Source organism: Pseudorasbora parva, chromosome 5 (genome assembly GCF_024679245.1).
Source record: "Pseudorasbora parva isolate DD20220531a chromosome 5, ASM2467924v1, whole genome shotgun sequence".
NCBI classification, from domain to species: Eukaryota; Metazoa; Chordata; class Actinopteri; order Cypriniformes; family Gobionidae; genus Pseudorasbora; species Pseudorasbora parva.
Genome location: NC_090176.1, coordinates 25,633,798 through 25,649,636, shown reverse-complemented (window position 1 = coordinate 25,649,636; position 15,839 = coordinate 25,633,798). Strand labels below are relative to the sequence as shown.

The 15,839-nt window shown below is 37.0% G+C and overlaps 1 protein-coding gene across 5 annotated transcripts in view; it reads right to left on the bottom strand.

Annotated features, from left to right (window-relative positions):
* The window catches only part of LOC137075248 (UDP-glucuronosyltransferase-like), a 59,768-nt gene that overhangs the window by 2,263 nt on the left and 41,666 nt on the right, over positions 1-15,839 (bottom strand). Inside the window, exon 1 of one of the 5 annotated variants that reach the window (XM_067443595.1) lies at positions 12,287-13,277. The exons of 3 other annotated variants lie outside the window; for them this stretch is intronic. In XM_067443595.1, the coding sequence (XP_067299696.1) occupies positions 12,287-13,147 (861 nt within the window). In that variant the 5' untranslated portion in view covers positions 13,148-13,277. Of the gene's footprint in view, positions 1-606; positions 1,885-12,286; positions 13,278-15,839 lie in introns of those variants that run through there. One more of the 5 variants, XM_067443596.1, reaches the window with a different exon arrangement.

Here is a 15,839-nt window from a genome sequence, read left to right as displayed (position 1 = left end):
AAAATTTTTGTCACTCACAAATACCTAAATGAACTTGCATGTTCATACTTGCATTCTTTGTAAAAACAGCATTCTGCAACAATACAACAGATCTGCCTTTTGGTAAAAAGGTTTCCTTTCCTGCTTACTGAAAAAGTACACTACATAATTACAAAAACAATTTCCCCTACTGCTTCATGCTGTAAACACTGAGGGGCGCCTCATTTCCTCTCAAAATGAAAAAAGAAAGAAAAAATCAAAAGGAAAAAAATACTTTTTTTGCAAATACACTCATGCTGGATTGGAAATTTCTAAAATGATGCACCATGTCTGAACTCCTAAACGGACTCTCTGAGTGGTCTCACTTTTAATTATACACATCTTAGTTGATTGCAGATTGGACATTTGAACATTGTTCATAAATGTGCAAGTTGGCACTCTTAAACAAGTCGAGTCATGCAGACCTTGATCGTCCTGATGTCGTTAAATAAACATTGTGTGATGTAATGCATAAATGCTGTTTTTCTTCCTTTTCATTAACTGCACGCCTTACCAGTAAGTGTATTTCACTGTTGTAAAATTAAATTCATAAAACATCTGAGAATTATATGCTCATTAACATCTTACCTCTGTCAGTGGACCGTTCTTTGCACAGTTGATACCCCCTATCTGGACCATGTTTGGCATTTGAGGTTTGGGGAACTCAAAGGTAAAGTCATACCTATGAAGCCAGATTGCACCGTGCCCTAATAGCTCTTTGTATGTAGTGTCCTTCTGCAGATATCTACTGGCCAGTTCATCTGCACTAGCAAACAATTTACTGCAAAGGTATATTTCAAAAATGGTCATTAAAGTATTTTTTACTCTCTGAGAAAAAGTCATCTTATCTGAGTAACCAGTCATCAACCGTGGGACAAAAGACGAAGGTGATGGACACTGGGTGGCTGACTCATCAAGCCCACAGGGAATCAAACGCAAGAAGTAAACAGCGGGAAGTGAGAATGAATCAGCAATAATAGTGCCACATGGCAGGAAAGGATCAGTGAGCAAAACATCAAATCCCGTTTCTCTTAGACTCTTCATCAGGGGCTCGTCGTACAGCAGTCCTTCACAGGCTTTCACCTGCATATTTGTAAACTGCATCAGGTTCCTCAAATTTTCAAAGATATCAATCAATTGTGGGGGTTTCTCAAATGCATTCTTCTCTATATTGTCCAAGTTGGCCTTCAGATCAGCATAGGTGTAGGGCACATGAAAAGACTTAGTGATGTAGTTGTCAGATGCCTTTATCAGAACACTGGTTTCAGGGACCAGGACCACCATCTCATGACCCCTCTGAGACAGCTCTTCCACCAGGATCTTCATGCTCAGCCAGTGGCTGCCATCCACCGGCATGACAAGCACCTTTCCAGCCTGAACAGGCTCAAAGGAGAACAAGCATATCCAGGATAGAAGCCCCAGAGTGGGAATACTCAGTGCTCTCACCATTTCTCTAACGCTTGACAGCAACTGGAGATCTGCTAAATTTAAGAAACCTGGGAATGTTTTCAAATGAGGAGTGGCCTCTAAACTAGACAAAGGGGGAGGGAGTGGTGATATCCTTTGTTTCCTGTTTACGCTATGTCACTGCACTGTGGTTTAAAGTCTAACAAGTGGGTTAAATGTAGCCCAGGGTTAATTATTTCAAGAGCATACATATAACAACTGTTATCTAAAGACAAAGGTCAAGAGGACCAAATGTCAGCAACAGACTAATTGGTAATTCTTTTCAATAAGGCTTAACATGTTAACATTAGATAATGCATAAAGGTACACTGAACAATACTTTAGTTCAATACTAAGTTCAAAAACAATTCTAGTTCAAAAACAAAGGATGTGACAGGGGCGTAGTTTATGGGGTGGACGGGCGGGCGGGGGGGTGGGGGGTTGCACGTGTCGCCCCGCCCACAACTCGTCTCATTGGTTAGTGCCAAAGTATGACGTCGATTGAGGCGGGGTTGCACCTGGAGCGGGACTGCACGACTCGTACCGCCCTCAACTCTTCTCATTGGTTAGTGGCGTTAAGTCTGACGACGACGTTATGGCAAACAGGAAATGCGGTTAATAACAATGTCCTGAGGCAGTATATGTTCAAGACAGCATGTTTTTAGGAGACAATGATATTCTGAAACACAGTTGTACTAATAAACATTAGGGATATTATAACAGGTGAAACAGCTACTCATAAAAGTTTATTGTGGAACAGTGTATTTAGAAATATAAACTGGAATAAAGCTTGGTGTATTTTTGGAGCATACTGCTTAAATAATAAAGTAAAAGAAGTTACATTAAAAATTTTGCATGGTATATATCCAGCTAAAAGTGTGATAGAGAGGTTTAATTTAGATATTGATTATTCATGTGATTTTTGTTCAATAGAAAAATTATATATTATTCATCTATTTTGTTATTGTATATACACAAAGATTTTTTTGGGTGGACGTGGAAAATTTCATTAGAAGGAAAACAAATGTTATATTTAAATTAAATAATTTTGATATATGTATATTATTCCAATAATAATAATAATAATAATAATAATAATAATAATAATAATAATAATAACAATAATAACAATAATAATAACAATAATAATAATTTCACCTTTATTGTACAACTTTTTATTATTTTGGGAACACAAAAAGAAATGGTCAAGATCCAAGCCACATTTTATTCATTTTCTTTAGGAGACTAAGGACTTTTGCACCAGTTTGAATAATATTGTGAATAAAAAAGAAAGAAAGACTTGTTATATTTTTAATGAATATACATTTTTAAAATTAATTTATCAATGTTTGTACACTCTGGCATTTTTTGTTTGTTTCATTGTTCTTTTTTATTTTATTTTGTTGTATTTATGTATTAATATGTTTTCTTTGTTGTATATTACATGTTTTTTCTCGCAATAAAAAAAAAACACACACAAAAAATATATAAATATATGTTAATAACAAGTTAACTTATACTTATGAAGTACTATCATGTATAAAACAAAACGGTGAATCCGTTAATTACTTATACCTGGTGATAATATATAGTATCAAACACAGCACATTGTAAATTGGTTAATTTTTGGAAAACGTTTTATGTATGTAGACTACTTTCCTAACAAGGTTAGGTTACTGCTTTTGACTTTTCACATCGCAATGTTACAATGCAATAGTTTTAAATTATTTTTGTTAATGTATATTGTTTATAACAATATACATTAACTTATTAACTTATTTGTAAGTTATTTCTATTGTTATTTCCATCTTATTTGGTTATTTATATTGTTATTTTATATACATCTTTTATGGTACACGCATCATTAACATTTAAATAAAAGTTTAATATTCTCAGCAAGTCTTAGGATGTTATTAAAATTAATAGATTATGGATTTACTTAATAATGAAAAGGGTTAAAAAAAAATACCAGCATGGTTTGTATAACAACATGCCAAGACAAATAGTTCATTGCACACACACTCACACACACACACACACACACACACACACACACACACACACACACACACACACACACACACACACACACACACACACACACACACACACACACACACACACACACACACACACACACACACACACACAGCTTCTCTATAATTCAATTCAAAAAGCTTTTGGCATGACAAAAAAATGCATCTTGTATTGGCGTCTGAACTCAGTGTGTTTCTCTACTGTCCACCACAGTAACCTCAGCTCAGTGTGTGTGTGTGTGTGTGTGTGTGTGTGTGTGTGTGTGTGTGTGTGTGTGTGTGTGTGTGTGTGTGTGTGTGTGTGTGTGTGTGTGTGTGTGTGTGTGTGTATGTAGGCTGTGTGTATATATTATATATTATGATTAATGTTCATATATGTATTATTATTTATGTTCATAAATAAAACAATAAAACAAATCTGAATCTGATCTATATCTGAAAGATATGGAGAAATAGAGAGATATTATATATCATTTATATAATGTATATGTTCAGTTGTTACATGATTTATTGTTATAATTTTATCAGTTATTTATTTTGTCATTAATATTTTATTAAAATGTATTATTTTGCTATATCTAGCCATCTGCACATAGCCTACTATGTATGTCTTTTTATGTTAGTTCTATTATTATTACTAATATCACTAAATATATTCAGATGTTACAAATCATTTTCTATTGTTTGAATGCCTTGGCAATACAAAATTTATTTTTTGTCATGCCAATAAAGCTTCTTGAATTGAATTATAGAGAAGGTGTGTGTGTGTGTGTGTGTGTGTGTGTAGTTGTATATACAAATCCCATCATCTATTCATTTTAATAACATCTTAAGACTTGACATTCTTGCTGAGAATATTAAACTTTTATTTATATGTTAATGCATGCGTGTAACCATAAAGAATATACTAAAATAACCATATAAACAACCAAATAAGATATATAACTTACAAATAAGTTATAAATAAATAATATACAGTATACAAATAATTTAAAACTAGCCTATTGCATTGTAACATTGCAATTGCGATGTGAAAAGTCAAAAGCAGTAACCTAACCTTGTTAGGAAAGTAGTCTACATTCATAAAACGTTTTCCAAAAATTAACCAATTTACAATGTGCTGTGTTTGATACTATATATTATCACCAGGTATAAGTAATTAACGGATTCACCGTTTTGTTTTTTATGCATGCTAGTACTTCATAAGTATAAGAAACGATATCATTAACCGCATTTCCTGTTTGCCGTAACGTCGTCATCAGACTTGACGCCACTAACCAATGAGAAGAGTTACGGGCGGGACGAGTCGTGCAGTACCGCTCCAGGTGCAACCCCGCCTCAATCGACGTCATACTTTGGCACTAACCAATGAGAAGCGTTGTGGGCGGGGCGACACGTGCACCCCCACCCCCACATGCAGCCCCGCCTCGATCTGCAGGCTGCAGACAGGTGCGAGTGGCGTTTAAATGGGAGAGCAAACGGGTAACGTTAGCGCTAAAAATGAAGAGAAGCACTGCAGAGCGGACTATATTTAACTACTGCTCATGAGGGATGCAAAAAATAAAATAAAATAAAATAAAGCATGTACTGAGAATGAGGTAGCCTACTGTGTAATAAGTACATATTTTAGCTAGCTAATCCATTGCAATGTATTTAGCTATAACTATCAATATAATAAGTTACAAAGTAGCAGAGTTCATTTTTCAATAGTGTCTATAATTATCGATGACAAAAGTATTTACGTCGGTGTTTGTTTTCTTCCTAAATTAACATGACTTTTGAACAATAAGAGGCTCACTAATTTAAACTGTGAATCGCTGCCGCCTAGAGGCTACTGGCGGTTTCAATAGCCTACTTAATTTCTTTATTTTTATAATCTCTATATCTATGTTAGAATTTTATGAACTATTATACACAAATTTCATTACATTATGAGGTGTATAATCTCTTAACATGTTTTATTAACAGATTCGAGGTAAATAGCAGCAGAGTAGAAAAGTCAGAGGGAGAGGAGGAGCAGGTGATCAGGTAAACGAAGATACCCTTCAATCAATAAAATAAAATAGGAAAAAGCATAAGAACAGCACAGATAGATAGGAAAAAAATAATTATCCAAAAACAATACACATTGAAAAAAATAATCAGCATACCAACGTTCAACCCCAATGTTTAAACCAAACGTCACCCCATGTTTAAACCAAATCTACGTCCTTAGTTGTGTCAGATAATTCTGAATATTTCTGACCTCAGGGTTTGCAGGGATGATCTCTATGGTATAATTATTTGTTTCCTGTTTGTTTTTTTCTGAATATAAAATCGTAGAAATAATAAAAGATTGTCAAACTTTTTTGAATAATAGTTTCTGTTCCTCTCAATTTCGATTTCGTTTCAACTCCTACGGTGGCCGATTTAGTCATGACAGTCATGGCTTCCAGTTCGACCCTTTTCAGTGAGTGTTGCTTCAAGTGATGAGGTTACTTTTGAAAACTATTATAATTTGCAGTTATTTAATTTGCCAAATGATCTATGATCAAATTAATCTATGTAAAATGAGTAATAGTTTTACGTTTTCGTTATTTTTTACCATTTCATTGCTAACATCAGCTATCAGGTTCCCAGACGAATGCAAGCTAATCTTAGTAAAGTAACTTTTATCAGTGCTATCGTTCTTCTGTATATTGTACGACATCACTAGTGTAAGGCAAACAAATTATAATGCAATTAAAATATGAATCTCATGTTATCCGTCATAGAACACGGATTTATGTTATAAGGTAAACAATACTTTTTCATCATTAACGCGAGGAAAACTATCCTAGACGTCGTTCTAGTGTTATGCACAGCACACCATGATATAATTAGCCAAGCAACAATAAAACTTCCAATATACACAAATAGGCTGTCCCTCTTTGGCTAATGTACTTTCAAGATGGAGGAGCAACATGGCGACCGCCATCCGAACCCTCACCCGTATGTATTTTCAAAGGTATATTATAAAATTACGAGAATAAATTATTACTTGAAAGAAGTAAATATACATTAATGAGCACATATATTTTTGAAAGAACTAAGTGATTTTAGCTAAGAATAAACTAAAAAAGTTACACAGTGTAGCTTTAATTATCATATAGGACAGTTCACTCTGTCATTTAAGATTGGATTCCCCTCAAAATATAAATTTTAAATAAATATAGTTTATTTAGCAGGTCTAAGAGTTTTTATATTTCACCAATAAATTTAAGCTGCAATCTGTAACTTTTTTTGGGTTAAAAATTATCCAAAATAAATGTTTGAGCCGGTACATAACCAACTAGTGTTCAAAACTATCTGCTTACCGTAGCTCGATTTACAGCAGTAAGCTTGTAATGTTTTTAATTCCAGTGGTCAGGGGCGTCGGGCTGGGGGGGGGTAAAGCGTACCGAGTACCCAAGGCCCGAGGCCCGAGGCAGAGGGGGGCCCTTAGAAGTCAGTTTTCTATACATACATATACATTAATCAGAGTGTGGCTTATTTTGTTTACATTTTAAGTGTTTTTATGATAAAAATGCAATACCCCACCCACTGGTATCACTATGGTATTTGGTACAGGGGCCCAGCAAAATGGTTTGTACCCAGGGCCCAAAATTAGGTGCTACGCCGCAGCCAGTGGTACTGGTGAATTTCCGTGGGAAATTAAAACATATGTTTGCGTCATTACGTCACATCTGTACACATAAAGAAGGAGTCCTGGTTAGCAGGCTATCGCATGTGATGTGAGGATGTTGGAAGTGGAAATAGCCTTTTCTAACAGCATTTGATATAACTTATCAATTTGATGGCGGGTCCAAAAAGGTTCAAAATGACAGTCACCAGTGACAACTGGAGATTCATCCGTTGTAAAATGCAAAAGTCTTCAGACTTCGGAGTGAAAAAAAAGAGACTTCACCCAGGTGATGTGAAAACAAGGATAATTTAAGGGTGGCGTGAACTCTGTGTTTTGAAGGGGTTTTTCAGCTTTTTTTCTGCTGGACAGGTACGACATTTCAATGGTTGAATTGTGACGTGTAACAGTAGCACGACTGTTAATTCGCTTAATTCATGCAGTAAAGGAGTTTTCTTTATTGTGCCTTTCTTGTTTTGCTATGTGCATTATGGTAATATCAGTTATTTTGTGCTTGCTATGAGAGGGAGCTTCACCTCTACTCCACATTAATGTGTTGGTATAAGACGATTAGAAGTTAGACTGCACAGAAATGGAAACTACTACAGGTAGTTTGACGTGATATGATAAACGATCGTTAGATTAATCATCGCGATGTTGCCTATTGCAATGCTTTTTTCTCCTTACTTGGTCAGAACAAAAGTGGATGTTAGCTAGGCTACTTACTTGTTCAGATGGCATTATTATGTCGGTCATACTTTCAAACAGTAAAGTCTGTGATTTTGAATGACAACCACACCGGCACTTTGACTGACAGCCCTTCTCCTGACAGCTGCACATCCCAGCTAACAGGGAACGTTCTCAGAACGTTGGCTAACGTTCTCTGAAAGTTCTCTCAAAGTTTTCAAAAAACGTTCTTGCAGTAACATTATTAGAACGTTGTGCCAACGTTATTTGCTATTGAGTTACGTTCTAAAAACGTTAGCTATAAAACGTTATTCTTACATTGTTAGTGGAACGTTTTAAAAACGTTACTACATTAACAAAAGTATTAGTCACTATAAATTAGTCATACAGCTTTTTTCTCAAACTTCAGATACATAATTTGTATATCCAGAGATAACTTAATGACACAAATGCCATTTTATGTGTATATATTTATTTATTTTACAATCAGAAGAAAAATCTAGTAAACTAATTATGTATTAAGTATAAATGTAATATAAATATAAAAGTAAATTATAAAAGTGGTTTTAGCTATTTTTAAGAAAGAATAAGATGTCAATAAACAAAAGCAACATTAAAGGAGAAAACAGGAATATTTTATTTGATCATACTCCACACCCTTATAAGAATGCTATTTAACGTTCTTAGAACCTGATGAGAACGTTAATACAACGTTCCACAATCTGGACATTTCAACGTTCCTAGAACATTCAAAAACGTTTTTATAACTTAATGGGAACGTTAGGGAAACGCTCTTATAACCTAAAATTGTTAGCTGGGATTCTCCTCAAAACATTGGATTCCTCCGCGCTGTGCCGACCGGGGCAAGTCTCACGTAAAGGTGATAATTCGGCGAATAACTGCAATTGCAGTTTTCGAACAGAGATGGCGAGAAAGAGGAAAAACTACGGACTGTAGCTTTAAATGTACTTTTCAAGGTTAGCAAACAGTAATTAAAAAGGAATCTTTGCCATACTTAACATCAAACCTAATCCTCTTTCTCCTAAAAAACTTTCTCTCAGATTATCATTTATATAAAAATCTTAAGCACAATACATTCAATTGCTATCATGTTTATCACAGTCATCAGTTTTTACATAATTCCAAGAAAACAGAACAGAACGGAACAAAAACAGTAAAAGTTCTTGGTTCATTTAGACAAAATCACTGAATTTGAAATTCCATACAAGTCTTACTGGCTATATAAGATATGGCAGCAAGAATATTTTGGTCATGTTCAGCAGCAGTGATTTCTCTTTCAACAGTAAAGCTTCTCAGCCTGTCATTGTAGCATCTCTGTAGATTATTTTATGTTTTACAACTGTGTTATACAAGTCTTTATGTTTGTTTTTTTACAAGTAAGTTATACATGTTACAATTGTTTTATAAGCTGAACAGATATTACATTATATAATCTACGCATATCCTGTGTATTCCAGAAGTCCAGAATGTGCAGAATTACTGGACATTTATGCATTTCTATAGTTTGGAGATTTATTTATTGTTTGATTTATTTATTGTTTAATCTACATACCAGCTACAGCACTTGCATTAAGCCTATATTAGGAGCTGAAATAATCTCTTCTGCGTTTGTTTTCAAACGGTCGTGAATCAGCAGATTGATTCGTGATTCGTGAACTAACTAACGGATTTCACATATGGACTACTTTGATGATGTTTTCATTACCTTCTGGACGTGGACAGCAGGTGGACATACACTTACATTCAAAGGACAGAAAGCCCTCGGACTAAATCTAAAATATCTTAAACTGTGTTCTGAGGATGAACAAAGGTCTTACAGGTGTGGAACGACATTGGGGTGAGTCATTAATGAAAGAAATTTCATTTTTGGGTGAACTAACCCTTTAATGATAAATGGGACACCCACCCTACTGTCTTGTGCCTGCAGCGGCCATTGTAAGTCCCCAAGACCTAAAGCGCACATGAAGTGTGCCATTTGGGACAGGGTCGATGTCGAACACACTTAATGCACTGCTTCAAGTCAGCCGCCAATCGGTTTGTGCAGTGCTGTATGAAGTGGAGCCTATTGTCATAATCACCGACATGGGACTTGTCTTAACTCCTTAAAGAAACAGACTGAATATTTGGGACTTATTTACTGTATCCCCCAGAGTTATACACAAATCCATTTTATCATTTGCGTGCCATAATTCTGTCTGATGCAGCCACCACAAGCCTAGCTCAGCACAAAGTTTGGAGGTAAACAGCTCCATCTAGCCTATAGACCCCTTCAATGTTTGTAAACATCGCAGGTGCGCGCGCAGCATGGGGTCAGAAAAGCAACGCGATCTACTGTAGGGAAAGCGCTAATGTAAAGCCAGTCTGCAGCATGCCACAGGTCAAATTACCAGGTATCAAACTTCACCTAACTATTGAATCAGTCTACAGTTTACAGAAAACATTTTGTTTACTTACGGCTTCACTATACCGTCATTGTCACAATGTTGGCGCCAGCATGCGGCTAACTACTAACGATAAATTACCTTTTTTCTTTTTAACCTTGGCTTAAGTCAGCTAATGGACCAGCTTATAGGTTCACTACAAAGGGCAAGTATTTATAAGGCACATATAAAACACAGACAATGACTATAAACAGACCAATTTTGTTGGATTAAATGAAAATACAAAAGCATCGTTAGCCAAAGGCATTATTAGTTTCATTGTTATCAACATAGTTCTAGTCTGTGTTTCCCGAAATCATCGTTCGAACGAACATCCATAAACATCATCGCAAACTTGTGTGGTTGCAACGATAGCTCTCGACCTGTGCAGATTGTCTTGTTTGCATGCCATGTGGACTTAATAAATCCTTATCTTGAGCAAGATAAAGCAAGCTGACATTCAGTACGATCATATATTTTATTTTGAATTCATAAAAATGTCATTCATGTCTTTTAGTCTGTCAAGCACCTTTTTTTGAAGAGCGCATGTGCGAACATTAAGAATTACGAGCTATGAACGAATCTGGAAATGAAGCAAAATAACGGAGAAAAAAAGAGAATTAGTCCTCAGATGCCATGTCTATAATTTATAGCAAAAAAATCTAGCATTAATTCGATCTTAAGCTAATTCATTAAAAGCAGTTATTACTCCACCACCTGCGTGACATTAACACACCCCAGCCCGATATAGCTTGCAGTCACGTATGTCGTCGATGTTCTTTAACGGATGAGATCCTGTGAAAATCCTGAAAAACTTGACTCCACAACTGGTGCGATTTTCACAGTTCACGATGCAAGTAGGCATTTTCTTTCTTGATGAAAAATTCTCTGGTTAACATACAGTTCAATGGGATGGAATTAACTTTCTGACCCCGACATGCGCACTGCGAACTGTGAATTTTCCTGTGACGTCACCCGTGAAGGGGTCTATACTGCTCAATTAGATAGAAAAAATAACATCAACATTTTCCTATTTACATGTTGGGATGTGTACAGTTACATTGTGTACTGAGACCAACGGAAAATTAAAAGTTGTGATTTTCTAGACCGATTTGGAACAACTTGAGGGTGAGGATGACAGAATTTCGGATAAAGAAATTTAAATTGAAAAAACCCTAAGCTCTTGAATGCTATATGTACTTTCACAGAAAATTAATTGATATTTATATAATGCCATAGCTCAGAGGTGTTTATTCCTCTTCATGACGAGATTAGCTCCAACACACCTGCCTGGAAGTTTTCATTAATCCTAATGAACTTGATTCAGGTGTGTTTGATAAGAACTGGAAATAACACGCTTTCTTTTGATATTGAAGGATTAATAGATTTTATTAAAAAAATATAAACAGAATTGAATTATACTATAATCATAGTTTGAATATTTTGTTTTGAGCAACTTGATTAAAACCTAGGAACCCAGCAAATTAGTTATAGACCACAGAATAAAGGACTTTTAAAGGAATTTCAAGTACTTCACACAACTTATTCTATTGCACTTCGAAGCTCAAAAGTCTGAATATTATCTAATTGAAATGTTATTAATGCTGACATTACCAAATCACCATTATAACATTAATGTACACTTTGCATTGCTGTCGAACTCATGTGACACAATAACCATATAATAATACCCTGATTGCTTTAATTTACTTTTGTTTTTTATTAAACAATTACAAATTATATTTTAAAAATAGCTAAATAATACATTAATCTTGCAATAAAAATTACTTTGCATTGACCTGACCTGGCAGTTAAGGTATGGCAGCCATACCCAATTGATGCCACTAGGCATTAACATGAACATAGAATAATAATTGCAGGTTTTTGTTTTGTTTAGTGTTTTTGTTTGTTTTTTTGCATTAACTGTAGTCTTAACTGTAAAAGTCACGTGACAGTAAAATTTCTGTATTTTGTGCATGACTTAGAACTGAGAATGACTATGCTCATTAACATCTTACCTTTGTCAGTGGACCCTTCTTTGCACAGTTGATACCCCCTATCTGGACCATGTTTGGCATTTGAGGTTTGGGGAATTCAAAGGTAAAATCATACCTATGAAGCCAGATTGCACCGTGCCCTAATAACTCCTCATATGTAGTGTCCTTCTGCAGATATCTACTGGCCAATTCATCAAAGCTGGTATACAGTTTACGGCAAAGGAACATTTCAAAAACTGTCATTAGCATATTTTTTACTCTCTGAGGGAAAGTCATCTTATCTGAGTAGCCGGTGATGAAGCGCGGGACAAAAGACGAAGGTGAGGGACACTGGGCGGCTGACTCATCAAGCCGACAGGGAATTCCATGCAAGAAGTAAACAGGGGGAAGTGAGAGGGAATCAGCAAGGATAGTGCCGCACGGCAGGAAAGGATCAGTGAGCAAAACATCAAATTCCGTTTCTCTTAGACTCTTCATCAGGGGCTTGTCGTACAGCAGTCCTTCACAGGCTTTCACCTGCATATTTGTGAACTCTATCAGGTTCCCCAGATTCTCAAAAAAATCTGTCAACTGTGGAGGCTTCTCAATCGCATTCTTCTTTATGTGGTCCAAGTTGGCATTCAGCTCAGCAAGAGTGTAGGGCACGCGAAAAGACTTAGTGATGTAATTGCCAGATGCCTTTATCAGAACACTGGTTTCAGGGACCAGGACCACCATCTCATGACCCCTCTGAGACAGCTCTTCCACCAGGATCTTCATGCTCAGCCAGTGGCTGCCATCCACCGGCATGACAAGCACCTTTCCAGCCTGAACAGGCTCAAAGGAGAACAAGCATATCCAGGATAGAAGCCCCAGAGCGGGAATACTCAGTGCTCTCACCATTCCTCTAATGTTCGTACAGTAGACAGCATAGAGAGATACATTTAAGAAGCCTGGTAATGTTTTTAAAAGAGGAGGGGCCTCAAAACAAGACAAATGGGGAGTGAGTGTTGATAGGTCTTTGGCTGCATCAGCTCAGATGTTTCGCCCTATGTCACTGCACTGTGGTTTGAAGTCTAACAAATAGGTTAAATGTAGCTCTGGATTAATTATTGCAAGAATAAACAAGCATGAAGAACTGTCAGTTATCTAAGGACAACTTTGTTCATACAAAGGTCAAGAGGACCAAATGTCAGCAACAGAATAATATATTGTCAACACATTTCAATAAGGTTCAATATGTTAACATTAGTTAATGCATAGGTATCATGAACCAACAATACTTTTACAGCTTAAAGACAGAAACTTTTTTTGTCATGCTAGTCCTGATAAAGGGCACAAAATGTACTTTTTTTATTTAACAAGCATAAATAGGCAAGTGTAAGGATTTGAGTGAGTTTGACATGGGTGATGGCTAGGTGACTGGGTAAGATCATCTCCAAAACTGCAGCTCTTGTGGGGTGTTCCCGGTCTGCATTGCAGTATCTATCAAAAGTAGTCCAAGTAAGGAACAGTGGTGAACTGGAGACAGGGTCATGGGCAGCTAAGGCTCAATGATGCAAGTGTGGAAAGAAGTATGGTCTGGTCAAACAGACAAGCTAATGCTCAAGAAGATCATATTGGTTCTAATTGAAAGGTGTCAGAATACACAGTGCATCACAATTTGTTTCTTATGGGACTCCCAGAGATCAGTCAGGGTGCCCATGCTGACCACTGCAAAAAGCAGCAACAGTAAATGGACTGTATTTATATAGCGCTTTTAACAGACCCTATGGCCATCCAAAGCACTTTACATTTTTGCCTCACATTCACCCATTCATACACCAACGGTGATGTCTGCCATGTAAGGGACCATCAAGCTCGTCAGGAGCAGCCGGGGTTAGGTGTCTTGCTCAAGGACACCTCGACACTTGGTCAGGTGGAACCAGGGATCGAACCACCAACCTTCCGGTTTATTGACAACCTACATGAACCACTGAGCCACTGAGCATCAGAACTGGACCACAGATCAATGGAAGAAGGTGGCCTGGTCTGATGAATCACATTTTCTTTTATATAACATGGATGGCCGGGTGCGTATGTGTCGCTTACCTTGGAACACGTGGCACCATGGTTGCACTATGGGAAGAAGGCAGTGGCAGCGTGATGCTTTGGGCAGTGTTCTGCTGGGAAACCTTGTCCTACCATCCGTGTAGATGATACTTTGATACGTACCACCTACCTAAGCATTGTTGAAGATCATGTACACCCTTTCATGGATACAGTATTCCCTGGTGGCTATAGCCGGATAAGCAAGATAATGCACCCTGCCACAAATCAAAAATGATTCAGCTGAAAAAACAAATCCGATGGAGGTATCACCTTGCAACTTACAGGACTTGCAAGGCTGTGCTGCTAAAATCTTGGTGCCAGATACCACAGAATACCTTCACGGGTCTAGTGGAGTCCATGCCTTAACGGGTCAGGGCTGTTTTGGCAGCAAAAGGGGGACCAACACAATGTTATGCCAGAATGGTGTTCATTAAAAGACCATTTTTGGTAGAGAAATGAAAATGGTAGTAATACAAAATCATGATTTTTTAAATTTTTTACAAGCAAATTTGCCAATTCTGATGCCGGTTGCTGGTTGCTGTTTGCTGTTTGCTGCTCCAACAAAAATGGACAGACTGAATGAAAATTCAAGTTCAGTCTCTAACAGCATTGCGCTTGGTGCTTAAGGAAGAGAAGCGATTCTTTGGGTAGCGCTAACAAAGCAGCTGCCATGTAAACACTACTTTATTCAGAGGTAAGATGAAAAGAAAATGCCATCAAAATATTATGAAGACAGTCAGTTCCCTATAGAAATACATTCATATAAAACTCCACTCCAATTCCATATTTCTTCCTATATTTCGAGCATTGCAAACATTTTGCTGTGCCTTGTACTATGCCTGTGCCTTCTGTGCATCTTTGCACTCGTTTTTGTGTCCATCTTCAATGTGTCTTAATATTCTATCAACAGACTTCATAAAATTTTCACACAGATTACATTTGAGGAAATGATTGGAATGCAGTTTGTGTGCAAGTCCGGAAAAGAGATCAGCTAAAATTAAACTAAAAACTGATTGGCTCATCTCTAGAAAAAAGTTTGCACTAAAACAAATATTTGCACTTACACAGATGCTCACACATATTAATTTTTAGGAGCATATGAGTGTTCAGCGCGCCGTGTGCCATCGAGCGGCTGGCTGACAGCGGTGGTTGTCAAGGCAACCAGCGTGCGTCAGTCGTCACCCTAGATGCGCGGTCGAGACTGTCATAGACAGTAAAAGAAATGGACCGAGCGATCCCATTGACGTCAACGGCGAAATAATGAAGTCAACCTAGGGGCACTCACTTCCTGATGGCTGAGCGAACTGCGCAGGCTCAGACTGTGCTTGACGACGTAGATGTGACGTGAGCCTCCTGTCTGACAGCTGTAGGTCTTCTACTAGTTGTGGAAAGTGAAATCTGAATCACGTTGTTTAAATATTTTCTCCCGTTGCTTTTGGCTCACTATGGGCTTCTCCCCATTCTTCTCCCTTGACTTTATCAGACTGTATGTCTCCACGTCCCC